Source organism: Mus musculus, chromosome 5 (assembly GCF_000001635.26).
Source record: "Mus musculus strain C57BL/6J chromosome 5, GRCm38.p6 C57BL/6J".
Lineage (NCBI taxonomy): Eukaryota > Metazoa > Chordata > Mammalia > Rodentia > Muridae > Mus > Mus musculus.
The window spans coordinates 135,369,930-135,396,761 of NC_000071.6; the positions used below are offsets into that span (position 1 = coordinate 135,369,930).

The following is a 26,832-nucleotide window of genomic DNA, read 5'->3' on the forward strand; positions in this document are numbered from 1 at the left end:
AAAGCCAGCCCGAGTTTTGCGACAGTGTCGTAGAGCGCTTGAGGCGGGGAGAGCATGGGGCTGTACGCGGCCGCCGCGGCGGTGCTGGCCGGCGTGGAAAGCCGCCAGGGCTCCCTCAAGGGGTTGGTGTATTCCAGCAACTTCCAGGTAGTGAGGCCGGGGGCTGGCAAGCCGGGCTGGGGAGCGGGGCTTGTCCGGGCGGGAGGGCGAGGCGAGGCGAGGCCCGCGTGGGGTGCAGCGGGTGTCCCCTGTGTCGCACAGAACCTGAAGCAGTTGTACGCTCTGGTGTGCGAGACGCAGCGCTACTCGGCCGTGCTGGACGCTGTCATCGCCAGTGCTGGGCTCCTTCGCGCCGAGAAGAAGCTGAGACCGCACCTTGCCAAGGTGAGCGGCGGCCAGAGGCTGTTACCCGTGCGTGGCTCTCACACTTCTTTCTGGGGTCCCAGTTGAGCTGGGTCAGATGTGACTCCCCTTGGAGCATTGCAGGAAGGGCTAAGTAGGACGAAGGTGCAAACTAGTAGTGGCTGAGGCTACCTACCGGACAGGGTGATGATGGCAAGGTCGGTCGGGGTCCAGAGCTCTGCTGGCGACCTGGGGGGTGGGGTAGGGTGGGGAGGGGGAGCTTCAGGCATGGGGCAGGACACGGGGTTTGCAGATGGCATTTGCTCTCGTCTCTTTACCCGCCTGCCTGGATGCCTGTCTTTTTGTAATGCTGGGAGATTGAACCCAGAGTCTCCAACAAGCCATAGAAGAGTTCTCCCACTGAGTCACACCCACAACACCTCATTGGACAGCATCACTAGACAGATGCTCTATTTTTGAGCAGTACCCCCAGCCCCTCACTGGGGGATTCTAGGCAGGTGCTTATTGCTGAGCTGCAATCCCTATTTCTTCTCTGGTGGATACTAAGCAAGCTTCCTACCCTACTGCTGAGCCACCGCCTCCGTTGCCTCCTCTTCCTTCTCCCCCTTTCGTCCTCTTCGGTCTTTAGAGACAGGCTTTCTCTGTGTCACCCAGGCTGTTCTGGAACTCACTCTGTAGATCAGGCTGACCTCGAACTTACAGAGAACCGCTTGTCTCTGCCTCTTGAGTGCTGGGATTAAAGGCACCATTACCCAGTTAGCTTGTAGTTTTCTTGCTTATGCATCTGATGTTGCTGGCATTATGGACATTTGCCCTAACATCATGCCATTAATTTCTTTTGTGATCTTGGGCAAGAGAACTCTATTGACATGACCATCTGGACAGGTACCTACTTCTCCCACTGGAGGGTTTTATGGTGTTAATAGTTTTGTGTTTTTTCCTGTCCAGGTGCTAGTGTATGAATTATTGCTGGGGAAGGGGTTTCGAGGGGGTGGAGGCCGATGGAAGGCTCTGCTGGGCCGGCACCAGGCAAGGCTCAAGGCTGAGCTGGCCCGACTCAAGGTTCATCGGGGTGTGAGCCGAAATGAGGACCTGTTGCAAGAGAGCTCCAGACCTGGCCAAGGTGACTTGGAGGCTGAGGGGCGGGAGGGGAGTGACCCTCAGAAGGCTCACCTCCCTCCCCACTTGACCACTGTGACTTCTAGCCTACCAGGTACCACGGTTCGTGCGTGTGAACACGCTCAAGACCCGCCCTGAGGATGCAATCGATTATTTCAAGAGACAAGGTTTCTCCTACCAGGGTCGGGCTTCCAGGTAAGAGCTGAACATCGTGCCCGGGTGCCTTCATTTTCCTCTGTGTCCAGGTTCTCAAGGAAGTAGGAGTCTGTTAGAGGGGAGACTAGGTGTGTGTATGTGGGATAATCACTGCTTTCTCTGGATGTTTTTCCTACTTTCCCAACAGAATTTTCTTTGTTTTTAAGAAAGATGTTGCTTTTAAGTGGTGCACATGTCTGTGCATGGGTGAGGGCATGTGCCTGAGGAGGACATTGGACTGCTGGACACGGTGCTAGGAACTGCACGTAGGTCCTCTGCGAGAGCAGTGTGTCTTCCTAACTGCTGAGCCACGTCTCTGGCCCTGGCAGCAGTTCTCTGCAGTCTCTTCTGAGACCTGTTTTTTTTTTTCCCCTGAACCCTGGTGTTCTTGCGGTTCTTGTTCTGCATTCTGTGACCCCCTGTTTGCTCTCCAGTCTAACTGCCCTCCCGCCCCTGCCACCTTTCCGCTCTCCTGTCTATATCACAGCCTCTTCAGCTCTAAGCCAACACACCACAGGACACACCTTTAACATTTGAGAGACAGAGGCACGAGGTCCAGGGTCCAGGCCAGCCTGGCCTACAGAGTGAGTTGCCAGAGTTACACAGAACCCTGATTTGAAAAACCAACCCAACCAAACAAACCCATAACAATGTGCAGTCTGTAATCTTAGGGAGCAGTGAAGGGTTTCTGAAGGCTCAGTGACCAAAATTAATTCAGAATTAAACATGTACTGGAGCCAGGGTGTTCTTAGCAACATGTATTGATGTTGCACGGTGTGAGGTCATATAGCCTGGACTCTGAACACACAGTGCATGCACTTGGTACTGCGTGTCCCCGCACAGCCCACAGACACTTCGAGAAGCACCTTGGCACAGCTTTGAGACTACTGCGTAGTAGGGACTGCAATGTTCTACTGCATGCACAGTCTAAATACAGAAAATAAAGACTAACATTACCCTGCTGTCAAACTGCCGTTCTTTTTTTTTTTTTTTTTTTAAAGATTTATTTATTTATTATATGTAAGTACACTGTAGCTGTCTTCAGACACACCAGAAGAGGGCGTCAGATCTTGTTACGGATTGTTGTGAGCCACCATGTGGTTGCTGGGACTTGAACACTGGACCTTTGGAAGAGCAGGCGGGTACTCTTACCCATTGAGCCATCTCACCAGCCCCAAACTGCCGTTCTTAGTCATCAAAATAGTCTTTGGATTGCATTGCATTAGAGTGTCTAGTTTGTTTGTTTGTTTGTTTATTGTTTAAATTGGTGTTTAGCTGGACAGTGGTGGTGCACGCCTTTAGTTCCAGAACTTGGAAGGCAGGGGCAGGAGATCTATGAGTTGAACGCAGACTGGTCTATAGAGTAAGTTCTAGAACAGCCAAGGCTTATACAGAGAGACCCTGTCTCAAAAAACAAAACCAAAAACTAAATTAAAAATTAGTATTTGATCTGTTGACTTGAGTTTTACAAAAAAATTATTGGATAGATTTTGGCTTTAGATCAGGACAAAACTCTCAACAATTTTCAAATGGCTCCCAACACACTTCTGTCATTTTGTGTCACATATTTATGTAAAGTGCTGTTCTCTACCTTTTATAAAATCAATATACCAACCTAATTTAAACTCTTTTAATTCTCATTAGTGTATGTTATGTGAGGCCATGCCTATGCCACGTGCCTGTGGTCAGCAAACAGACTTTCAGGAATGGGTCTTCTCTGCCCCTCTGCTGGTTCAAGGCATTGCCTCAGGTCCTCAGACTTGTGTAGTAAGTGCTTTTACCTGGTGAGCCACCCACTGACCCTTGCAGCTTCCACTCCTTTTCCTTAGAGGCAGGGGACAAGGTTATATACCTGTCATCCCAGCACTGGGAGCTGAGATAGGATTGAGTTCCAGATCCTGTGTCAATAAAACAAACCAGACCTAGAGCTAGAAATGCAGCCCAACAGCTAAAGGGCACACATTGCTCTTGCAGAGGACCTGAGTTCAGTTCCTGGCACCCGTGTTGTGTGGCTTGTAACTCCTCCTTCATGGTGCACTGATGCCTCTCGGTGTCTGCTCTCACTTGAACATACCTACACATAGATGCATAATTTAAAACAACAACAAATCTTTTTTAAAAATGAAAAGCAGGAGAGTTAAGGGCACAGACTGCTTTTCTGGAGGACCAGAGTTTGGTTCCTAGCAGCCACATGGTAGTCACAACTATCTGTAACTCCAGTCCTAGGGACTCCGACTCCCTCTTCTGGCCCTTTACAGGCACTGCATGCATAGTGGTGCACAAAGCACTTCAACACAGAAAATCAAAAGGTTAAAATCCAAACCTAACTGGTGGTTTTCCCCGCCAGCCTGGAAGACTTGCGAGCTCTCAAGGGGCAGCATTTTCTTTTGGATCCCTTGCTGCCTGAGCTTCTTGTATTTCCTGCACAGACAGATCTGCACGAGCATCCACTCTACCGTGCTGGCCATCTCATCCTGCAGGACAAGGTAGGGAGATGGGAGGAGAGAGAGGAAGTATGGGGAAGTGACTGCAGGGCTCTGTGTTCGCCCAGCTTCCTACCATCTTGTGTCCTGCTAGGCCAGCTGCCTCCCAGCCATGCTGCTGTCCCCCCCGCCAGGCTCCCATGTCATTGATGCCTGTGCTGCCCCTGGTAACAAGACCAGCTACATTGCAGCCCTTCTAAAGAACCAGGGGTGAGTGCTGGCTATGAGCTTTGAGGCTGAGGGAGGGTGGGGTCAAATCTTGCCTTTTGTAGGGGAAAGTCTCACTAAGTGCCTCTGGCAGCTCATAGCCTAGTCCCAAGCCAGGCTATTGGTTTGAGACAAAACTCCCTCAGCTTTTGGGGTTGTCTGTGGCAGTGACCCCTATGGATGACTTAAATAGGTTGTCCTAGCTTTTTGGGTTCATGTGATAGTGTATTGGGGATTGAATCCCCTAAGCATGCTCGGGAAGCACGCTCCCACTGAGCCACACACACAACCCCTCACTGGGGGTGGGGTGGGGGGGGGCTTCTAGGTAAGCCCTCTATTGCTGAGCCACGCCCCAGACCTGTGTCCTGGCTTAGCACACATTACAATTTGATGATATCTAACCGTGGGCCTCTGTGTTCCATAAATGTTCAGTTCAGGGGCTGGCAAAATGGCTCAGTGAGCCCTTGCTGCTCTACTAGCACCCATGTCAGGTGACTCACAACCTGTTCTATCTCCAGTTCCATGGCTTCCAACAGCGTTTTCTGGCCTCCACAGACGCCCGCACACATGTGGCAGACAGACACACAGAAGGGAATTCTCAGTTCACTCTGCCTCTGCTCTTCTCCCTAGGAAGATCTTTGCTTTCGACCAGGACGCTAAGCGGCTGGCAGCCATGGCGACGTTGGTGGCTCGGGCTGGGGTCTCTTGCTGCGAGTTAGCAGAGAAGGACTTCCTGACAGTCTCTCCCTCTGACCAGCGTTACAGCCAGGTCCAGTACATCTTGCTGGATCCTTCTTGTAGTGGCTCTGGTGAGAAGGGGACAGTGTGGCTCTGGTCGTAGGCCTGTAGCAGCTTGGATACTGGAGATGCCCAGTTAGTCTTGGTGTTGCTTTGGACTTGTAACTACAAATGCTCTCATCTTTAAAATGGGGGTTTGGGTGTGGAAATGGCTTCATAATTGCAGCTCTTTTTCCACAGGCATGCTGAGCCGGCAGCTGGAGGAACATGGGGAAGGCACACCTAGCAAGGAGCGCTTGCAGGCCTTGGCCGGGTTCCAGCAGCGGGCTCTGTGCCATGCACTTAGGTTCCCCTCTCTGCAGCGCCTAGTCTACTCCACGTGTTCCCTTTGCCAAGAAGAGAATGAAGACGTGGTCCAGGAGGCTCTACAGCACAACTCGGGGACATTCAGGTAGTGGTCCCCAGGTCTGAGGTCACAAGTTGCTTCTCACCAGGGTCTGAGTCTTCCCCTTCTCCACAGGTTGGCTCCTGTCCTACCCACATGGCCTCACCGAGGTCTGAGTACCTTTCCAGGGTCTGAACACTGCCTCCGGGCTTCCCCTGAGACCACGCTCACTGGTGGCTTCTTCATTGCTGTGTTTGAACGTGCAGAGGTGGTACCAACGTGAGTGAGGAGCTCAGGCTTTTGTTATTGTTTGAGGCAGTATCTGTGTAACCCTGGTTGACCTAGAACTTACTATCTAGGTAGACCAGGCTGGCCCCAACCTTTTTAGATCCGCCTCTGCCTCCTGAGCTAAGGTGTGTGCTAGCACATCTGCTAACCTCTGGCCTCTTCTTCCAGCCCAGCCCCACAGACCGATGCAATGGATCCAGAACCTCTCAGCCAAGTCCCAAAGAGAAAGAGAAGACGCAAAGCAGCAGTTGGTGCCAGCATGCAGCCAAGCACATAGGCACTGAGTGCCCCACAGCCAGCAGAACCATGCTTACTGTGGGAACCCTGCTCTTCTGGGAAGGGAAGATGATGTCCTGGCACTCTGTGTCCCTCACTGGGCCCAGTCCTACCAGTCACGAGTTCTTCGCTTCACAAATAAAGGGCAAACTCACATCTATGACAGATCACAGTTTTATTTTTAATGACATAAGCAAGAACAATCTCACATTCATACTAAAAATCTCAGCTACACTCACAGGAACTCAGTCTGTGGTGGGAAGCCCCAGCCTCCCTGTCCCTGTCCAGCGTGAGCACGGACAAATGTGCTCACACACCGAGGCTACTCCAGGATGCCTCCGCAGGGGCCCTGGATACAGGCCTGCTGTGGAGCTGAGGTAATTAGCTCAGACTGAATTGCAGGGAGGCCCCTTCCTTACCTGAGGCACAGGTAGAGGCTTCGTGTTCAGACCCCCACCCATCCCCATCCTCACAGGCATTTGGGACCTGAGGTCAAGCTCTTCTCCAGCTCCACACAACCCAGCCTAACCCCTGCCATAAAACATTCAATCCCAGTCACAAAGGGAAGGGGACCAGGGACAGCTACATCACACTGTTTATAAAAGAAGAATCACACTTATACGACATGTCTAGAAGGAGCTCTGCCCCCTTAGGGGAGCTGCTGGGGACAGCTGTGAGCCCCTCCTTCACACAGGCATAACTATACAGCTAATTCTACTATTCAATAGCATTTATACTTAACCACCTCAGTGAACCAAGCTTGAAGGAATTTTAAAGGCAATTTAGCTTAAATACAAAAATAAATTTTATTTTGTTAAAAAATGTTTAAATATTTTTTTCTTTTAATTTAGACACACGCATTCATACTTCTCCCAAAGAGGATGGACATGGCAGCCAGGCTCTGGGGCTGAAGGGTATGGTATGGTTTTGGAAAGAAAGACAGGCTAGGTAGGAACCTTTTGAGAATACAACTAAGGACTATATTAAGTGTAGTTCATTAATGTAGAACTCCAAACACAGGCAGAAGCTGCCCTGGCCTGGGTGGGTTACGTGGGGAGGATCAACAGAGGGAAGTCTTTGCTCCCAACAGGCTCCATCCCCTGGGCTGCCAGCCCTTAAGTCAAAACACTATTGAGAATTCAGGAGTCAGCACTGTGGCTGTCACGCGGTGCCACTTTCAGCATTCAATTAGCTAGGCCCAGGAGGGCCCAGGTGACATTAAGTCCGGCATTACCAACATGCCGCCACACATACAATTCAATTCTTCCTCCAAACTCGATTCAAGGAGCAACACACATTAACATCAGACCAACATAGTACAAGGCTTGGAAAATACAATCCCGAAGAGGCAAACTGGCCCGGGGGGTAGTGGGCAGGTGAAGAGGCAGCGAGAAGCAGTGGTGGGCGGTCTGGTCTACCTGCCCCAGGTCTTCCTGGAGCAAACGTCTCCCTCCCCTGGCTCTGCCAGGCTAACAGTCTTGAGCCACCAACCCTTTCGAGGCTATATCAGCAGAGGGCTGGAGATAAACAGACTGGGCAGAAGAGGCGGAACCGTGCCCACTGGGGTCTCCAAGGCAAAGCAAGATTCACTGCCATTTAAAAGGAATGAATCTCACAGAGGACCGGTGAAGGACAAAGCAGCAAGAAATAGGGAGAGACCCTGAAGGAATCAGAGGAAGAGAACCACTTCTTATGGCCAAACCAAGCAGGCAAAGCTTAGGGACATTCCGTTTCCCCCAACCCCACCTCATGTGTATTAGGGATCCAAGTAGGTGCCAGCAGAGATGGTGCCAAGGAAAGGGGGAGGCTGCCTAGGTTACACACTAAACAAGCGCTGGGGCAGCAAGAGGACAATATGTACAGATGTTTTTTCAGTTCTCCAGCCTAACCAGTGTGACTGTTCAAGTAAAGTACTGGGCTTCTGCCCCTCCGTGGGGCACTGGCTTCCTCTGGAACAGAAATGACCAGGCTGCCACTTCCACCCTGGCGACAGGCTGGGTTTGCTATGGAATTTGAAGGGTCAGAGGCTCTTCCTAGCAGGTGCTGAGGTCCAGATTCAGGCAAGGGATGGGGGAGTGGAGACAAGAGGCAGGCTACTTCTTGCGGGTGTGCTGCCTTCGGGCCTGAAGTCGCTGTCGAGCCCCTGGGGTCTTGGATCCCGCACCAATGGAAAACGAAGGAGCTGCTGATCCTGGAAAGAATTAACAAGACCTTATCAGGGCAGCTGCTACCACAGAAAATGTGCTGGTGCCTTCATCTGGGGAGTCAGTCAATAGCAAAACCTAAGTGTTCCATTAGGGCTTCTGAAACCATTGGGAGCCCTCACAGCTCTTGGCTGGAGAGATGGCTCAGTTAACAGCACTGACTGCTTCTTCCAGAGGAGCGAAGTTCAATTCTCAGCACCAGCATAGATAGCAGCTCACAACTCCCCTGTTCTAGGGCATCTGACACCTTCACATAGATGAACATGCGGGAAAACACCAATACACATAGAAATAAACAACACCGGCACTTGGCTTGAGTTTCCTGAGAAGATTTAACTTTTGCTGTCCAACTTCCCTGGACCCTGAGGAACAGCAACCTGCTATATTCCTAATCACTCCTCACTCAAGGGACAAGGACACCATGTTGGCAGCAGACTGGTGGCTTACCAAAAGGTCCAACTCCAACAAAGCCTTGGGCAGGTGTTGAAGAGGCCCCAAATGAGAGGCTGCTCCCTGTGGTGCCTACGCCGGGGGCAGGGGCACTCTGCCCGAAAGTAGGTGTAGATGTGCCTAAAAGGGAGACAGAAAAAAGTTAGAAACTAGACCATTATCAGGCCTATCCCCAGCACCCAGAGCTGATGAAGCCAGCCTCTGCCACCTCTCCATTATGCAACTGCAGTGAGATGGGGGAGAGGGTGAGGCGTGCTGTCAGGTTAATCCCTCCCTGGTTCCCTGCCCCTTCTTTCTCATTCATCTGTAGGGTCCCCCTCCTTCCCAGGATGCTCTGCTCTGTATAATGTCTCAGGGCTGTCTGTCTCTGATGCTGCTTCCAGACCACTTCTCTCCCCTCCTACCTCAAACACTCAATTCCATTGTTATGCTGTTTTTGAGACTGGGTCTTCTGCTTAGCCCAGGTTGGCCTTCAACTCTCCAACCTCCTGCCCAAACCTAAGTGCTGGGATGGCAGGCATGCCATACCACACCCAGGCCAATTCCCGAGGTTTGGGTCCCAGACTCTTATTAACAGTTCTGGTCCTTTGGAGGGTCATCTATCAGTCAATCACCTCCCCCACCTAGGATCCTGAATCATCACCCTCCCCATCACCATTCTTAAGTGACTTCACAAGACTCAGGACCTTTTAGTGCTAATCACACACACACAGAGCCTGAGTATTATCTGGTGTGTTTGTGTGTGTGTTTGCACCAGAGTAGTACTCATCTATGGGAGAGTACAGAAGCCAGAGGTTGACACTGGGTGTCTCTGGAGCTCTCCCTGAGCTGGAGCTGCCTATTTTGGGTCTCCTGCCCATGCGCTCTGCCTACCTCCACACCCAGCATTGAGATTACAGGTTGCCACTGCCTCATCAAGCTTCTTAGCACAGGAGACTGAATCAGATCCCCACCCTTCAAGCATCAGGCACTGGCTACTGAGCTGTCTCCCCAGCCCCATCCACCTACTTATTCCAGACGCTGCAAGCCTTCCACTGTCTCTCATTACATCCCCTTTCTCATGTTCCCAGCAACTCCCTCAACAGATCTGCATCCTGCCCTTGGCCATCTTCTCCAATTCACAAGAGATTCTCTCCTATTTACCAAAGAAGTCAGCGGCTCTTAGGGCCAAAATTTACCCTGCACGCAGCAGATGAGACCCTTAAGCTTAAAATTCTATTGTGACTTCCCTGGACATTTAAAATCCAGACAATGAACCTAGCTATGACCAACCTTGTACTCTGCCAGCAGCATTGCAATCTCCAGCCAATCGTGCCTTATTCTCTGCTCATGAACCTACCTTCTGCTTCTGCCTCTATGCCCTGACAGTACCCTTCCCTGCAGCCTGCGGTGGGTATACGTCTATCACTGTAGCATTTGGGAAGATGAAGTATGAAGATCTTGAATTTGAGGGCAGCCTGGGCTACACTAGAAAACAGTATCAAACACACACATAGACAACACAAACAAGGAGCGAGTGAGCTGGCTCTGCGTGAAGACGACAAGCACTCGCAGCACAAGCCTGGCCACCTGAGGTATAGCCTCAGAATTAAGAAGTAAGGGGAAAGCAGAAAACCAACTCCATAAAGTTATATCCAGATCCCTATCTGTAAACCATGGTAACATGCATGTACACATAGACACGCATGGTGGACACACACACACTATAAATTACAACAGCTGAGAAGATGGCCTGGTGAGTTAAAAGTCCTTCCTGTGCAGCATGAGCAACCATATGAAATAAAGCTAAGGATGACCGTATACACCAAACATCTTTTCCTTTCATTAATAAACCTAGATTCAATTTCTAGCACCCACACAGCAGCTCACAGGTCCCAGGGATCTAACACCCTCTTCTAGCTGCTGTGGGCACCAGCACACATGTGGTATACAGACATACGCACAGCCAAAAGACACATACACATAATATCTATCTTTTAAAGTTTTTTTTTTTAAAGTATGTGTGTGCATACAAAATGCAGTGCCCATGGAGGCAGATGAAGGCATCAGACACTTGAAGCCGCAGCTATAGGCAGTGACAGCCACCTGATGTGTGTGCTAGGACTAAATTTGGGTTCCCTTTAAGATCAGGAAGTCTTACCCGCTGAGCCATCTCTCCAACCCTCCAGGAACCTTTCCTGACTACACAGGATTCCTCCCATGCTAGTTTGGATTGCCAGTTGGCTTTTAACATTGCAGGCAGACTATTGTGCACTCACCCTTAACAGGCTTGCCAAACTTACCTCCAAACACAGGCTTGCTTTCAGGTGTACTGCCCACACTGAAGGCAAAGGGTGAGCCCTGGCTGGGTGCGCCCAGGGTGTTCTGACTCAGACTTCCAAAGGAGGTGGTGGTGCCCGGGGTCCCACTCTGTCCAGATCCAAAGCTGAAAGTTCCAGAGGTGGAGCTGGTGCCTGGGGTAGCACTAAGGCCAAAGCCTCCACTGCCAGCAGGAGCTGCTGAGCCACCGAATGTGAATGGGGATGGAGCAGAGCTGCCAAACAGAGAGCTGCTGCTCCCACTGTTGGTGGTCTGTGTGGTGGTAGCAGCGGTGGCAGCAGCACCAAAGCCAGATGTGGTAGCTGACCCAAAGGAGAACACAGACGTGGTGCTACCAAAAGCTGGCTGAGTGCTGGCAGGGGCGCCGAAGGTGGAGGCTGCGGCTTTCAACCCTCCGAAAGCTGGCTGTGCAGCACTGCCAAAGGTGGCTGGTGCTGGGGCTGCCGATGGGGCTGAGGCCACAGAGTTGCCGAAAGTGAACGAGCTGCCAAAACTTGGGGCAAGTGCTGGCTTGGTGGCCCCATCGGTGGCTCCAAATGTGGGCTGTGAGTTGGCTCCAGGGTAGGTTGGGAGCGCAGGCTTGGCACTGGAGCTAAAGGGAATGTTGAAGGTGGGGGTGACAGTGTTGCTGAAGGTCAGCGTGGGCTGACTGGTGGTGGCAGGGGCCGAGGTGGAGGTGGTGAGGGTGCTGCCAAAACCACTGAAGCCACTATTGCTGGCAGCAGTCTGGGTAGAGCTGGCAAGGGGCTGGCTAAAGGAGGTGCCTGCTGCAGATGCTGCTGGGGCAAGAGGCTTGCCAAACTGGAAGATGGAGGCCAGAGCTGGGGCAGAGCTAGAAGTAGTAACAGGGGGGGCTCCCCCGAACAGAACTGACTGGGAAGTGGAAGTCATGGTACTGCTGGCAGTACTCGCTGCAGTGGTCACTCCAAAGCCAAAGACAGGCTTTGAGGCAGAAGCTGCGGTGCCAGAGGCCACCGTGGAAGTGGCAGTGCCCAGGCCAGTAAAGAGAGGAGCTGATGTGGCTGTAGTGGTGGCTGTAGCAGTTGTCTGCTTCAGGGAGAAGGGAGTTGACAGGGGCATGGCTGTGAATGGCTCCATCTTGTCAAAAATGGGCTTGAACGTGGGTGTGGTGCTGGCTGCTGTGGGAGGGGCGGTGCTGGATGAAGCTGTAGTGGCGGCTGAGGAGCTACTTGGTAAGGGGCTATCACTCTCACTTTTAGGTGTGGCTGGAAAAATGGGCTTAAACATGGGAGAAGCACAAGCCGGAGCTGGAGTGGCAAGGGAGGAAGAGCTGGCAGGTGGACTCAGCATCCCAAACAGCATGCTGGGCTTTGGGGTCGGGGAGGAGGCTGTGGAGGCTGGGGTGCTGACAGACTGCTCAGCCTGAGAGACTCCAGAGGACTTGCTGTCAGTGAGTGGGGTTATAGACGAAGCAGAAGCCAGCCCCAGGAAGGTGGCTGCAGGTTTGGAGTCTGAGGAGGTGCTGGCTAGGGGCCCTGCCAGTGGTGAGACAAGAGGGGCCAAGAGGCTGGGTGTCTTCGGAGGTGAAGGGGCTGCAACTGTTGCTGCCTCAGCAGGTTCTGAGAAGAAAAGGAAGTGAGGTGAGTCTTGAGGGTGTCTGAGGGCGGCACTCAGCACGCCTGCCCCCTCCAGCAGCCACCACACCAGGACTCCCAGATTCCAGGAAAGGCGGAAGGGAAGAGTAGGGAGCCTGACTGGAGCTGCACATGTGGCCATGAAGGAGAACGCTACTCCTGCAACTGTCTGCACTGCCTTACACACACAGGTGCCTGCTCATCTCAAAGAGCCACCATGTTCACCACCCTAGCAAAACGGTGCCTGCCTGGCCCCGAGCTGCATCAGCACGCCTGCACTCCAGTGTGAGAAGTCAGCTACACAGTGTGTGCATGTGCAGTAGCACGAAGGCACTAGCTGGCAAGGTTCACCAGCCTTACCCAACACCTTCAATTTATCAATGACACAGATTCGGGGCAGCTGCCTTTGAATCACAGTATTACAGCTGTCCCTGTGTATTTCCAGACCAGGGCAGTCTGAAGCCTCTCACTGCCATCATGTCAAAAGCCTGTAACCCTAGGGCACACTGCTCTGCTTACCCGAGGATGATGGGGCTGGAGACTCCTGCATCTTCTTCAAGCTCTCCAACAGTGGGTTAGAGCTGGGAGCCGGGAGGGAGGCTGGCGAGGCAGCAGGCCCCACAGCGGGCAGGGTGAATGTGAAGGGAGGGCTGGTGGAAGGGGGGCCATCAGTGGCTGAGGCGGAAGCATCATCTGGAGGAGAGACAAGCCTCTTACATGGGAGCTCCTTCCTTCCTAACCTCACTGCTGGCTCCCGGCCTGCGCTCCAGCACTCGGGACACAGTAACATTATTGTCACAAACAACAAAACTTCCATGTCCCATGGGAAAAGTATTAGTGACAGTTCCTGTTAATAAGAGCCCTGGTGGAATCAGGGGGGACAAACATCTAAGAGCTGGTTGTAATGGTGCACATTTGCAACCCTGCACTTTGGAGGCTGAAGCAGGAGGAGGATTATGACCCTGAAGACAGCCTTGGATAATGAATGGAAAAATCAAGTATTCTACAACTGCTCTTCCAAGGAAAGCTAAAAGGAATACAGAGACACTGCGGAGCACACTGCGCCCAGCCTGACCTGGCTTGTCCTCCAAGACCTTGTTAAACCATTGCAGTGAGGCTTTCCTCTCCATGTCCAGGTCTTCAGCAGTGATGGAATAGCCAAGCTCTGGGGGTGGAGGCTGCCCAAGAGAATGGAGGCAGGTTAGGCCAAGCCCAAGATGCTGGAGACGACCCTGCCCCTCAGACTCCTGGAGACTAAAAGAGCCGAGAAGGATAGACAAGACATACCAAGGTGAGCTGGTCCCCTCGCCGGGAGGGCAGCAGCTGGATCTTGCGTTTGCGTTGCCCGGAGCTGCCAGGTGTGGGTGGGGAAGTCCATGAGCTCTGCTGCTTCCCAGTGGTTGTATCTGTAACTACAGACAGAAACACAGGCTTGCTGACCTCCCTACTCAAGGACAAGACGATCTTCCCTGCCCCACCCAGAGTAACACGGTGAACTTCACTGGAGATGCTCCTCTCGGGCCCATGGCTTCTCTACCTACCCTTTTCTCCTGGGGACTCCTTGTCTGTCACCAAGGGAGGTGAAGAACTGGACTGCTGACATGGCTCCTCCTCTCTGTGGGGATTGTGAAAGCTAGATGTTATTTGGGAAGGCCTGGAGACGGCACAGCACCTCACACACACACTTGCACACTCCCATGGCTCTAGTGTCAGCATATCACCATGTGGCAGTTCTTGTAGAAACGAAGGCAGGCAGTTGTTATAGGCCATGAGCAACCAGCCTTTAATCAAATATAGACCAGGGATCTGCAAAGCTTCCCTCAGAGCCTGCCAAGTCCAGGCCCCAGACTGCATCTTCAGGCTCTAACAGCAGATTAGTGCTAGGAGCGAGGAGTGAAGCTGGTGAGAAAGCAGGCCCGTGACAGGCAGACAGATAGGGAAAATAAAAAAGACTGGGTGGCAGGTGAGGCCAGACACAGACAGACCTGATCCCCGAGGGAGCCGAGCTCCAGTGAAGGGTGAGCTGGGGCCAGGGACTCAGGCTCCCTGCTGACCCGGTCCACTCTGCACTCCACTCCCAGTGGCCTCTGCACCACTCCCACTGGAGTATGAGACAGAGAAGGGACCCCAACCATCAGTTGCTCACACTGTAGGACAAGGACACAACTCTAGCAGGCACTTTGCTGCTCTTGTATGGTTTGACTCTGATTTGCTGAGTCAGATAAAGCAGCCCAACAGCTAATCCTTGTTAAACCCGCTGCCCCTGTCCACACAAAGTGACCAGAAGGGACCGGTCATCACCTTGTCTTCTTGGCTGGCCTCTCTGGTGTCTGGGAGCGGGAGGAAGCTGGACTGGAGAAGGGAGAAGATGTGGGACCACTCCTCTTCCACAGCTGCAAGTCAAGCAGAGAGACAATCTGAAACTACTACTGACAATATGGCTATGTAGGCAGATATTCTGACCTGGCCAGGCAGGAAGGCACACACCTTTAATCCCAGCACTAAGGAGGCAGAGGTGGATAGATTTCTGTGAGTTCAAGGCCAGCCTGCTCTACATAGTGAGCTCCAGAACAGCCAGGGTTACTGAGAGACTGTCTCAAAAAACTAAAAGAAAAAAAAAAATCAAGAAACACAGCAAAACTAAACCTTTCTGAGAGACTGGAGAGATGGCTCAGTGGTTAAGAAACACTTGCTGCTCTTGAAGAAGACCCATGTTTGGTTCCCAGCATCCACACCAGACTGCTCACAAATACTGTAACCCTGTTCCTAGGATGATGGATGCTTTCTGGCCTCACACAGGCTCAAATAAATAAAAATATCTTTCTTTTCTTTTTTTAAGACCATATCTTACTGCATAGCCCTGGCTGCAATTTACTATGTAGGCCAGGCTGGTCTTGTTAGAGTATTCCACCACATACTGCAAAATAATAAATCTTAAAAAAAGAAATAAAAGGACTGGAGAGATGGCTCAGCAGTTAAGAGCACTGGCTGCTCTTCCAGAGGTCCTGAGTTCAATTCCCAGCAACCACATGGTGGCTCACAACCATCTATAATGGGATCAGATGCCCTTTTCTGGGGTGTCTGACAGCTGCAGTGTACTCATATACATAAAAATAATAAATATCTTAAAAAAGAAATAAAGAGGTAATTCTTGTATTCATTACATATTCTAACAAAAATCATCTATAGTAAAAAGTACAGCCTCTATTTTTACAGATTCTGATATTCCATGAATATGAGTATTAGATACAAACTGGGCATGGTGGTGCAAGCTGAACACCTAGTGCTTGGAGGCTGAGGCAGGAGGATCACTACTAGTTAAAACCCAGCCTGAGCTGCATGCACAATAGCCAGGGATACATGAGACCTTGTCTCAAAAGGCAAAAGCAAACACCAAGGGCGACTGATCTACCTGCAGGAGCCTGTGCACCTCCTAGTGTCAATACCAATACTGGAGCCCAAGTGTGCCTGACAGTGGAGCTGCCTGGCTTCCCCACCTATGGGCTCTAACGAACTCTAAACAAGAATGACATCTACTTCATGAATCAAAGCTTACACTAAATCCTACTTGCCTATAAATCTCCTTTATACACCATTGCATACACTAGCAAGCGTTTGCTGAAAGGACCCTGATATAGCTGTCTCTTGTGAGTCTAGGCCGGGGCCTAGCAAACACATAAGTGGATGCTCACAGTCAGCTATTGGATGGATCACAGGGCCCCCAATGGAGGAGCTAGAGAAAGTACCCAAGGAGCTAAAGAGATCTGCAACCCTGCAGGTGCAACAACATTATGAACTAACCAGTACCCCGGAGCTCTTGTCTCTAGCTACATATATATCAAAAGATGGCCTAGTTGGTCATTACTGGAAAGAGAGGCCCATTGGACACGCAAACTTTATATGCCCCAGTACAGAGGAACGCCAGGGCCAAAAAGTGGGATTGGGTGGGTAGGGGAGGGGGGGGGGAATGGGGGACTTTTGGGCTAGCATTGGAAATGTAATTGAGGAAAATACGTAATAAAAAAAAAAAAAGAAAGTTTAAAATAAAGAAATAAATCTCCTTTACATTCCAAAGGGAACAAAACCTTTCTAAATCAGTACCATTTACTGCACTGGTCCATCTGCAGGTTGCTCCATCTGGACCAGGTTTGCTTTCTGTTCAGTCCCACTGATCTCGTTAATTTGCTTTGTATTCCAGTTAGCCTAGAGACAGGTTCAGTGCAAAGCAACAGAGGGTGAGCTGCATCCTCTGCTCCCGGCCCTGAGACATACCTGTGAGATGCCACGGGTGGAGCTGTAGGAGCTGGTGATGGCATTGCGGCTAGAACTGGGGATGCCTCCTGTGCACGCACTAGCCAGGGAGCTCACAGAGGAGGTGCGAGACCGTTTGTTCAAGTGGTCATCTGAGCTCTGGGAAGCCAGACTTCTCTTCAGGGAGCCAGGCCTAAGAGAAAGGAAGAAGTGTACATGCGCTACTGCAGGCGTATTCTGCTATTTCCACCATGGTGCCTCACCTTTCTGAATAAACCTGAAAGACCACCACAATGTTCCTCAAGGCCACTGTCAGCAGATGACATGGCTGCCTATGTCTGACAAAGTGACTGGGTAAAAGCACAGCACGGGAAACACAACAGGAAGGGTTACACCTTGACTGTGGTGTCATGGGGACAAAAACGTAATGTCTGTCAATGATCCCTCAATAAAGCTGCTAAGAGAAAAATCATTAAGCCTCTAACTGAAAGAGAAATCTCCCATAATCCTTTCTGTCAATGTGTGTTACCTAGCCCTACTACAGTATGGTCCTCTTACCATTTCCCAGGCAAGTGCATCAACCACAAACCAGTTCGCTGACAACTGCAGCAGAGGCAGCCAATGTTCCCCTCCTTCCACTAGCACACCATCATCTTGGCTCGCTCCCAGATGCCTGTGCCTCCTCTAGGCTGGAGCCTCCAAAGCCAGCCCCTGTCAGGCTTTCCTACCTCAGCAGTCCACACTGTGTATGCATGTCTCCCACGGTGCAACACAGTGAGCTGAGTGCAAGGCTTGACAGAGCCTTTTTACCACACTGGAACTTATGCACCTTCTATGCAAACTTCCTCTCATACACTCCATATCAACACTTCCTGCCCTGCAGAAGCCTGTGGTCCATTTGTGAAGGGTCAACTGCACCATGTTAGTGAAGCAGAGTGAGACAGAGCAAGCACGAGACACTGGCTGACTGCTTTAGTTAGTGGTTTACTTAAAGCACTGCTTACGGCCCATATCTAAGCATCACTTCACTTACTACTTGGAACAGAATACCTGGAAAATTACCAGTTTGTTGCTCTTAACAACCTGACCACAAGAGCTTACACCTGTCATCTATAATACACCTTTAAAACAAGCTGACTGCTCATACGCATCTGTAAAATCGCACTTGCTTATTCGTCCCACCTCATAGTTTAGATGAATAGAAGATGAGAATATGAACGGGCCCAGGACCAATCAAGATCTTTTTAGGAGCTATCCTGGCTTCAGTCAACTAATGAATCTCTCTTCTCTCACAGCTATCAGAGAACTTACTCCAAAAAGATTACCGCAACACTAGCACAATATATAAACAGTCATTGTATATACACAACATTAGCACAACATATATTTATCTAAAATGTCATTAAACATGGAAAAACCTGGAAAGAAACTGGAAAGGAAATATCTAGTCATGGCAATTAGTTAGAATGTTCCTCCAGATGTGAAGTGGACAGTGCAGACAGTAGAGAGAGGTGACAGGGCAGCCACTGTCAGAAACACTTTTCCCAACCAGCAGTATCCCGTCACCGAGGATCTCACTAAGCAGTAGCATCCCATCACTGAGGACCACTAAGCTGCAGCATCCCATCACTGAGGATCACTAAGCTGCAGCATCCCATCACTGAGGACCACTAAGCTGCAGCATCCCGTCACCGAGGATCTCACTAAGCTGCAGCATCCCATCACTGAGGACCTCTAAGCTGCAGCATCCCATCACTGAGGATCACTAAGCTGCAGCATCCCATCACTGAGGATCACTAAGCTGCAGCATCCCATCACTGAGGCTCTCACTTACTTAGGCACAAATGCAGCAGGGACTCCGTTGGCCACAAGGGGCTCGAATGCTGAATGTCCGCTCCCACCGCTATCATGGCGCCTGTGATAAATTTAAAAAATCCTTCATGAAACAGCGTGCCCGTACTCCCAGCCCCCTTTATTCTCTGGACCTTACACAGTGGAATGAGAGAACTGACCCTCCCTCACAAGCTGTGCTCTGACCACCATGGCCATGAGCGAACCAACTCACAACAAACAGGTAAGAAAACTGAAAGCATTTCTTCATACTCCTGGGGCCTAGTATACATTTCATGCTAAATAAGAAAAGGTTGTTTCGCCAGGCAGTGGTGGCGCACGCCTTTAATCCCAGCACTCAAGAGGCAGAGGCAGGCGGATTTCTGAGTTCGAGGCTGGCCTGGTCTACAGAGTGAGTTCCAGGACAGCCAAGACTATACAAAGAAACCCTGTCTTAAAAAACCAAAAAGGAAAAAAAAAAAGAAGGTTGTTTCAAACCACTCAGTTCTGTGAAGTGCATCACTCTAAGACTGACCTGGTAAGTAAGGGACAGGAAGAATCTCCAAATGCCCCAACTGCTCAGGTGTACCACACGAAGGAAAAACAGTTTTGTTTTTTTTTTTGGTTTTTCGAGACAGGGTTTCTCTGTATAGCCCTGGCTGTCCTGGAACTCACTCTGTAGACCAGGCTGGCCTCGAACTCAAGATCCACCTGCCTCTGCCTCCCAAGTGCTGGGATTAAAGGTGCGCCACCACGCCCGGCTAGGAAAAACATTTTTAATCAAGTTCTTGTTATTCTGTCCAAACTATACCAGAACATATTCCATAGCCTCAGGCTGCCTTTAAACTTCCAATGCTTCTGGCTCAGTCTCCACGTGCTGGGATTACAGGGGCCAGGTACACACATGGTGCCTGTGATCACTGCTACATTCCAACCACAGGGAAAATACCAACTCCTCAGCTACAGATGCACCAAGGCCAAGACACTTTCCTGGACCAACCAGTTATCATTTCCTCCCTGGCCATCGGCTCAGTCCTGTTTAGCTATGGGACATCAGCACAACTGCTTACTCGCCATTCCTGCAACTCCTCTGATAGCCTTTAGTCCATAAATGCAGGGGCCATTTCTTAAGATTTCCTTAACTAGTGTGAGGCACAGCAATGCACATATATAATCCCAGCAGCACTTGGGAGGCTATGGCAGAACAATTAAGAATGCCAGTCTAGCCTGGGCTACACAGTGGCCTGGGCTATAAACATTGTCTCAAAAGGAAGTCAAGAGCAGAATCTCCTTCACGTCCTTTTGTCTTCCAGGACTGGAAATGGTCAGCTGAAAACCTGCCAGCTGTAAGTGGTCCAGACAAAGGGGATGACAGCTATTCTTCCCAGGTGCGTGGTGCACCGCATCCTAAGAGAGCACTTCCTCATTACACCAAGAGACCTCCTCATTTCTAACACTCTACTTCCTGCTCTCATAAACTTATGATCTGTTGTTACCTTGTTAACTAACCATTTAACTAAGTAGCCTTGCAGGGTGTGCTGGCACATGGAGAGGAGACGGCCTGCCTAGGTAGCAAGTGGGAGGCCAGGGCTACCCAGCAAACCGTCTCAAATACACCATCCCACTGTGGGGGTTGGAGAGCTGGCTCAGTGTGAGCAGGGTGATTGTCACCAAGCCTGAGCCTGATGACTTCCTGGCCCACATGGCAGAAGGGGAGAATCAATTCCTCCAAGTTGTTTTCTGGCTTCCACATATCTTCTGTGACAACTGTGTACGCCTTCTTGACCGCCCCCCCCCCCAGGCAATTAAGTGAATACAATGTAATTTTAAAATTTCAGAAGTTGAAAAAAAGCTGGGAAAAAAACCCCAGCTCAGTAGTTTAGAGCACTGGATGTTTCTGCAGGGGACCCAGGGTCAATCAATTCCCAGTACCTACACTGAGGCTCATATTTACCCATAACTCCAGTTTCAGGAGCTCTGAACTTCTGAACTTTCTGAACTCAATGGGCACCAAGCATATAAATAATAACAACCCAAACCCCACACATACCCCTATGTATATCTTTAAGTATGTACGTGAACATAGAAAACCTTGTTACCTTGAAAGTCCCATAACAAGAAACAAAAACAAATAAAAAAAAAACAAATTAAAAAAAAAAAGAAAAGTCCCATAACTAAGAGGAGTAAGGGCCTAGCACACAGTAGGTGCTTGATAAGCATTTGTTGAACTACAAAAAAAAGGTAGAGGGCTGGGTCTATGGTCAGCAGTACAGCCGCTGAGGAACCAGGGGGTATGGCTTGGCAGTGAACACTTGCATAGCATGCAGCAGGCCCTAAGTCTCTTCCCGAGGACCACAAAACAACCACCATAAAAACAAAGGTCCTGTATCTCTTGATGACCCTCTCCAACCTTCCCTCTGCACACCCCGGAAGCTGCTTTCTCTATTCTCACTAAGTTCCCATATACTAAAAAGAAAACTGGTTCTGCTCATCACTGACAGTCCTACTATGCCTTTCATTCAACAACACTACTGCTATTTAACTAAAACAACAACAACAAAACCAAACCAAACAAACAGACCCATACAATTGGAGGGGAAATCTCTGAGCATTTACTTTTGGGAATAAAATTTCACAGAGTAGCATCCAAGGCAGAGAGCTGGTCACACAGGCTAAGGATCCCACTTTTCGAGGTAGAAGGGCCCAGAGTTCAAGGCTAGCTCGGGTTGTAGAATAGAACCTGCTTCAGAACACTAGGAGGGGAGGGCGAGCCAAATGCCAATGCAGGTTTACGTGCACGAGGACTGAAACTTACCCAGCCCGTGCTTTAAGAGGTAAACAGTATTAAAGCCTTGTTACCACGCTGCTCCAAGGCTCAGACTGGAGCAGCCTCTACACCTGCCTGGTAATCACCACCACTTGAATTCTCTGGAGCCCCCACCCCACCCCCGGGAAGGCAGTGTAACACCATACTGAGACTGCTCGTTACCTTCTCTTGTTTTCCTGGCCATCAAGGTGCAGCTGGTCTTCCTCCGCCACTGTTCTTTTCTTCTTCTCCTTGAGGGCGTTCAGGACAGTCTCCTTTGCACAAGGATCTGGGGCATTACTTGATGGTGAAGACAGTGTTGTATCGAGTATCTGCTCTGACCTATAATGAAAGACAAGATTCTGGAGACAGGATATTTTAACTCCCATGCACATACAGAACAGAACGGAAACTAGAAGCTAAGCAAGACCTTGGCTCATCTATGTGTAGAAACTACCATGACTACAGGTCAGGCATGGTGGCGTGAGCCTTTAATCCCAACAGTGAGAAGCAGGAGGATCATCCTGAGTTTCCAGACAGCTTGAGCTACTCAGGCAATTTTAGGCCAGCCTGGTCTATGAATGTGTGCATGCCTGCACGCTTGCACACTGGAGAAATGGCTCTGGCATCCTGCATACCCCTAGAGACACAGCTCCAAGGGAAAAAGGCCAGCTGGGGCTTCAACAGCTAGACCCAAACATGATCCCCAGGGTCAGCGAGACTCTGGCCTGAAAGGAAAAAAAGCGAGAGCAATAGAGTCCTGAGGCCTTCTTCTGGTGGTGTCCACACAGGTACAGAAGGTTACTTGCACACACAAGTTTGTATACACAAACACACACACACACACACACACACACACACAGGTACTCACATTGATGAGCGGAATAGCTTGCTGTCTGGAGGGGCAATCCTCACTGTCACTGGGCTGCACACCATCCTGGAGTTCCGTGGAGACAGCACAGCCTTCTTATGGCCACCATTCCAGCAGACGGTTGGAAGTGCCCCAAGCAAGGAATACTGGGCTTGCTGAATGGGATATCGTCTTCGGGGTGTTATAACAAACCGACTGGACAAAGGCCCACAATCTCTGTGGAGAACAGGAGACAGACACTTGATGGAACCACAGTTTTTGTTTTTGTTTTTTTTTAATTTATTTTATTTATATGAGTACACTGTAGCTGTCTTCAGACACACCAGAAGAGGGCATCGGATCCCATTACAGATGGTTATGAGCCACCAAGTGGTTGCTGGGAATTGAACTCAGGACCTCTGGAAGAGCAAGCAGCCAGTGCTAGTAACCACTGTGTCATCTCTCCAGTCTGGAACCACAGTCTTAAAAGAACACCAAATTCAACTGACTGCAGAAACAAGAGGCATTAACACTTCTTTCAACCTCTTATTTTTCTGTTAGACAGTGCTGGTAGCAGAAACTAGGGGTGTGTGCATGCTGGACAAAGCACTCTATGACACTAACAGCTCAGACTTTAAATTTCTCTAAGCAGCAGAGAACGTAGCATTTTTTGGCACATTTCTCCCATTTCATCCAAAGGCAGAAAATATCAGTTGCTTAATGGCTGTCTCTACCACAGACTTCATCAAATTAAGAGGGAAACTGGAAACCTTGCCCACATGGGTACTTCAGAAGAAAAGCACATGCAGTTGGGATGTGTAGGAATAGTTTTTTTTTTTTTCCTTTCCCCCAACTAACCACCAATACACAGCAAAAACCAAACATTAACAGGTATTCACCACCTCAACTAAGCAGACTTATCAAGGCCAGTGAAACGTCTTGTGAAGGAGCTTGCTGCCAAGCTGGAGACCCAAGATCAACCTCAAATTCACGTGGAAAGAGAAAAAGGACTCCAGCAAGCTATCCTCTCATCTCCCTGTGAATATGCAATTTAAAAAGAAAAAAATGCTTTTATCCAGAATCCGGGTTGAGTGTAGTGGAGCACACCGGTAATCCCAGCATTTAGTAGGTGAAGGCAGGAGGGTCAGCAATCCAAAGTCACCCTCATGAGTTCAAGGGACAGCTCAGATACATGAGATCCTGTCTCCGGGGGGGGGGGGGGGGGGAACAAAAACCCAAAGGCTGGGGAATAGGTAGAGGGCAAGCTTGCCTGCTATGACTGAAGCTGTGGGTTCTATCCCAGCACAGCATACAACCTGGTGCAAACCTGTAATCCTATCAGTGAACTCGCTCAGAAGACGAGGCAGGAGGATGAGTTCAAGGACAGGCTCAGCCAAAGAACGGGGTTGAGATTAGACAGCCTATGCCATCAAATACCCTCTCTTAAAAAAAAAAAAAAAGAAAAAGAAAAAAAATAAAGAGAAAAGAGAGTAATGGGAAAAGGGAGGGAAGGGCGTAGAGATAAAAAGAAAGGGAAAAGGCAAAGAAAAGAAAAAGGGGAGGTGAGTTAAATCCGATTTACAGGTTGAGCCCTACGTCAAATCCGCGGCCGCAGAGACCCCACCCTGGGAAGATCGCCGGGGCTTACCGGTGGGGCGGCCTCCGGGAGGGTCGCAAAAGCGGGGTGGGGAGCGCGGGGTAGACGTGGTGGACTCGCTGGACCGCCGAGGCCGGAGGCGGGGAGCGTGCGGGTGGGCGGCGCCCCGGCCTCTCCCTTGGGTCCTGCCGGAGGGCAGGCTCGGGCGGGCCGGGCTTGCCCAGGTAGCTGCCCATGAGTAAGAGCTCAGCCGGGTCGGGGCCTCCCAGCGGGCTGCGGGGTTCGCAGAGGCTACCGTTGACTGGTGACTTGGCCGGAGGCGGTGAAGCGGTGAGAGCTGGCCGCGGGTGACGGCGCGCGTCGCGCACGAAGGACGACAGGGCCCTCGGGCCGCGGGGTTCTCGGCTCAGGCCCCACCAGGCCGCGCTCGCCCCCACGGCCAGCCAGGCCAGCGCGGCCGCCGCGGGCACCAGGTAGAGCGCGAGGCCGAGCAGCGCTAGGCCGAGGGCCGCAGCACCCGCCGGTCCTCCGTAGCCGCGGGCCCGGCTCCGGCCTTCCCGTCCGCCCAACGGGGGCCGCCGCCGCTCGCCTCCGTCAGCCGCCGCAGCCGCCGGAGACATCGCGGCTCCGCGCCGCGGAGCGGACTTAAATATCCCAGGGTACACCGCGCCGCGCGCCGCCGCCGACGTCACTGTCGTCGACGCGGCGCGCCGGGTGGAAAGGGGAAACCGCCGCCGCGTGCGGAGCACGGCGCGAGAGCCCTAGTTTGAAAAATTACAGCTTAGGTAGGCGGATCGGTGCACGCCTTGCCTCTCAGAACGCGGGAGGCGGAGGCAAGAGGAGTTCCGTGAGTTTGAGTCCAGCCTGGTTCACAAAGACAGTTCCAGCGCGACATGGAGACATAAAGCCTGTCTCAAAACAGCAAAACTTAAAAAAAAAAAAAAAGAAAGAAAGAAAAGAAGAAAAGTACAGCCCGGTTTTTGACGCTGGAGGTTTCCCTGACGCTCCTGGACTGCAGAGGAGTGATGTTAGAAATCAAGGCACAGAACGGAGATGGGTGGCACGCGCCTGTAATCCCGGCATTTGGGAGGTGAAGGCAGGAGGATCCCGAGTTCTAAGTCAACCTGGGCTACTTAGTGAGACCCTCCCCGTCTAAAACAAAATAAAACCCGATCAGTCAGACCCTGTATTGGAAAAGGCCAATCAGGCCCTGTGTGGAGGCTCACTGTTTATCGCAGCGAGGTCAGTTCCAGGCCTGCTGGAGCAACACAGTGAGACCCTGTCTCAAAATAATTTTTTAAAATGTGTGTTTTGCTTGAATGTATGCTGGGATTACATTCACACCATCACATCTTACACTTGCGTGGAGGTTGAGGGTCAACGGCAAGTGTCTTTCAATCTCCTTTTTTTCTTTTCTTTGTTGTTGTTTCTCGAGACAGGGTTTCTCTGTATAGACCTGGCTGTCCTGGAACTCACTCTGTAGACCAGGCTGGCCTGGAACTCAGAAATCCACCTGCCTCTGCCTCCCAAGTGCTGGGATTAAAGGCGTGCACCACCACCGCCCAGCAAGTCTTTCTCAATTACACTGCACATTATTCTTTGACACAGGGTCTCTCACTAAACCCAGAGCTCACCAACCTGGCTAGGCTGGCTGGCCAAAAAGACCCAAAATCTTTTTGTGCCTACCTCAGTGCTTGGGATTACAGGGGCTCCTACTGTGCTCAAGCAAGCTTGCTCAGCAAGCCCTGTACCAATGGAACCATCTTCCCAGTCCATATTTCCCCCCTTTCCATCCTTCCCTCCGTTCCTCCTTTTGTTTGTTTCTTCTTTTTTTGAGGATGATAGACTGAGAGCTATTCCTCCACAATCAAGAGTAAGATAAGACTAGACTTGGGGAGGGAAGGCTAGATGGATGAGGGAGAAGCGGGGAGAGGCAGGGATTAGAGTTTAGAGACGATGCATATTGTTAATAAAACTAGCTGAACTGGTAAATGACAGTGAGTACAGTGGGCACTGGTGATAGTTAAGAAACAGGGTGGTCCTGCTCAGTGCCATTCTTAGTTTCTGAGGTGTAATCCAGTAGGGGTTTGTTGTGTATCGGCCACTAGAGGGCAGTCCCAGGCTTATCCATTAAAGCACAAACACACACAGCCTTATCTGTCCACCTTGGTTTTATGCAGTGGTTCTCAACCTTCCTAATGCTTTAACCGTTTTATTCAGTTCTTTATGTTGTGGTGACATCCCCCAACCCCCAAACTATAAAGCTACCTCCTAAGTGTAATTTTGCTACCGTTATGATTTGTAGTGTAGATGATGTTTTCTCGATGGTCTTGGGGTGGAGGGGTCAGTACCCACAAGTTGAGAACCACTGGCCTTATGGTCTCACTGAAGCACTGCCTAAAGGACACACGACCAGGCTACCCGACGCTTGTACTTGTCCTTTGAAAATCGTAGTTAGGGCTAGAGAGATGGCTCAGAGGTTAAGAGCACTGACTGCTTTTCTAGAGGTCCTGAGTTCAGTTCCCAGCATCCACATGGTAGTAGCTCACAACCATATGCAATGGGATCTGATGACCTCTTCTGGTGTGTCTGGAGACAGCAACAATGTGCTCACATAAGTAAATAAATCTTTTTTTTTTTTTTTTTAAGAAAATTGTTAACAAAACGGCAAAGTGAGTCAAGTCTGCTGGGAATCCCAGCCTACTCCTTCAGTCTCCCCCCCCCCCCATTTCCCTACAGAGAGGGAGTGAACAGAACTGAATGCTCCTATTTAGGAAGTAGAGGCAGGAGAATGAACAGGGCAAGGCCAGGACAACCTGGGTTACAGGACACCCTGCCTCACCCTTCTCCCCAAAGGAAGGTTGGAGAGATGCTCA

General features: G+C 50.7%; 2 protein-coding genes and 1 non-coding gene across 11 annotated transcripts in view; 1 reads left to right on the forward strand and 2 right to left on the reverse strand.

Annotated features, from left to right (window-relative positions):
* Nsun5 (NOL1/NOP2/Sun domain family, member 5) lies at window positions 1–6,876 on the forward strand. Of its 8 annotated transcripts, none has more exons than XR_868550.2 (11): window positions 1–147; window positions 262–384; window positions 1,312–1,486; window positions 1,569–1,677; window positions 3,322–3,444; window positions 4,025–4,163; window positions 4,255–4,370; window positions 4,998–5,136; window positions 5,346–5,556; window positions 5,626–5,769; window positions 5,947–6,876. XR_868550.2 is itself a non-coding variant. In XM_011240850.1 (11 exons), the coding sequence occupies exons 1-11, from the start codon at window positions 55–57 to the stop codon at window positions 6,053–6,055; spliced, it is 1,521 nt and encodes a 506-aa protein (XP_011239152.1). In that variant the 5' UTR covers window positions 2–54; the 3' UTR covers window positions 6,056–6,876. The 8 variants fall into 8 exon arrangements, 6 of the variants coding, with proteins under 6 accessions (XP_011239152.1, XP_030109868.1, NP_663389.2 ...); XM_011240850.1 differs by having other exon boundaries at window positions 2–147; window positions 4,998–5,176; XM_011240851.1 differs by having other exon boundaries at window positions 32–147; window positions 1,577–1,677; window positions 4,998–5,176.
* Pom121 (nuclear pore membrane protein 121) overlaps window positions 6,211–26,832 on the reverse strand; it is a 28,702-nt gene continuing 8,080 nt past the window's right edge. The window contains exons 1-13 of one of the 2 annotated variants that reach the window (NM_148932.2): window positions 24,008–24,617; window positions 22,381–22,596; window positions 21,693–21,851; window positions 18,708–18,788; window positions 16,895–17,066; window positions 14,924–15,015; window positions 14,164–14,237; window positions 13,910–14,034; window positions 13,698–13,800; window positions 13,142–13,315; window positions 10,991–12,607; window positions 8,706–8,828; window positions 6,211–8,245 (exon numbers count right to left, since the gene is read on the reverse strand). In NM_148932.2, coding sequence (NP_683734.2) covers window positions 8,148–8,245; window positions 8,706–8,828; window positions 10,991–12,607; window positions 13,142–13,315; window positions 13,698–13,800; window positions 13,910–14,034; window positions 14,164–14,237; window positions 14,924–15,015; window positions 16,895–17,066; window positions 18,708–18,788; window positions 21,693–21,851; window positions 22,381–22,596; window positions 24,008–24,576 — 3,603 coding nt within the window. In that variant the 5' untranslated portion in view covers window positions 24,577–24,617 and the 3' untranslated portion in view covers window positions 6,211–8,147. Of the gene's footprint in view, window positions 8,246–8,705; window positions 8,829–10,990; window positions 12,608–13,141; window positions 13,316–13,697; window positions 13,801–13,909; window positions 14,035–14,163; window positions 14,238–14,923; window positions 15,016–16,894; window positions 17,067–18,707; window positions 18,789–21,692; window positions 21,852–22,380; window positions 22,597–24,007; window positions 24,618–26,832 lie in introns of those variants that run through there. The other variant, XM_006504334.3, reaches the window with a different exon arrangement.
* Mir7033 (microRNA 7033) lies at window positions 13,801–13,881 on the reverse strand. The gene has a single exon (NR_106000.1). It is a non-coding gene; the product is annotated as a microRNA 7033 (primary transcript).

Excerpts from the sequence above, each read along its gene's own strand:
- Nsun5 (XM_011240850.1), top strand. The coding sequence starts at position 55 with ATGGGGCTGTACGCGGCCGCCGCGGCGGTGCTGGCCGGCGTGGAAAGC. Across the intron at positions 4,164-4,254 it reads ATCTCATCCTGCAGGACAAG|GCCAGCTGCCTCCCAGCCAT; the intron begins GTAGGGAGATGG and ends GTGTCCTGCTAG. Across the intron at positions 5,770-5,946 it reads CGTGCAGAGGTGGTACCAAC|CCCAGCCCCACAGACCGATG; the intron begins GTGAGTGAGGAG and ends CTCTTCTTCCAG.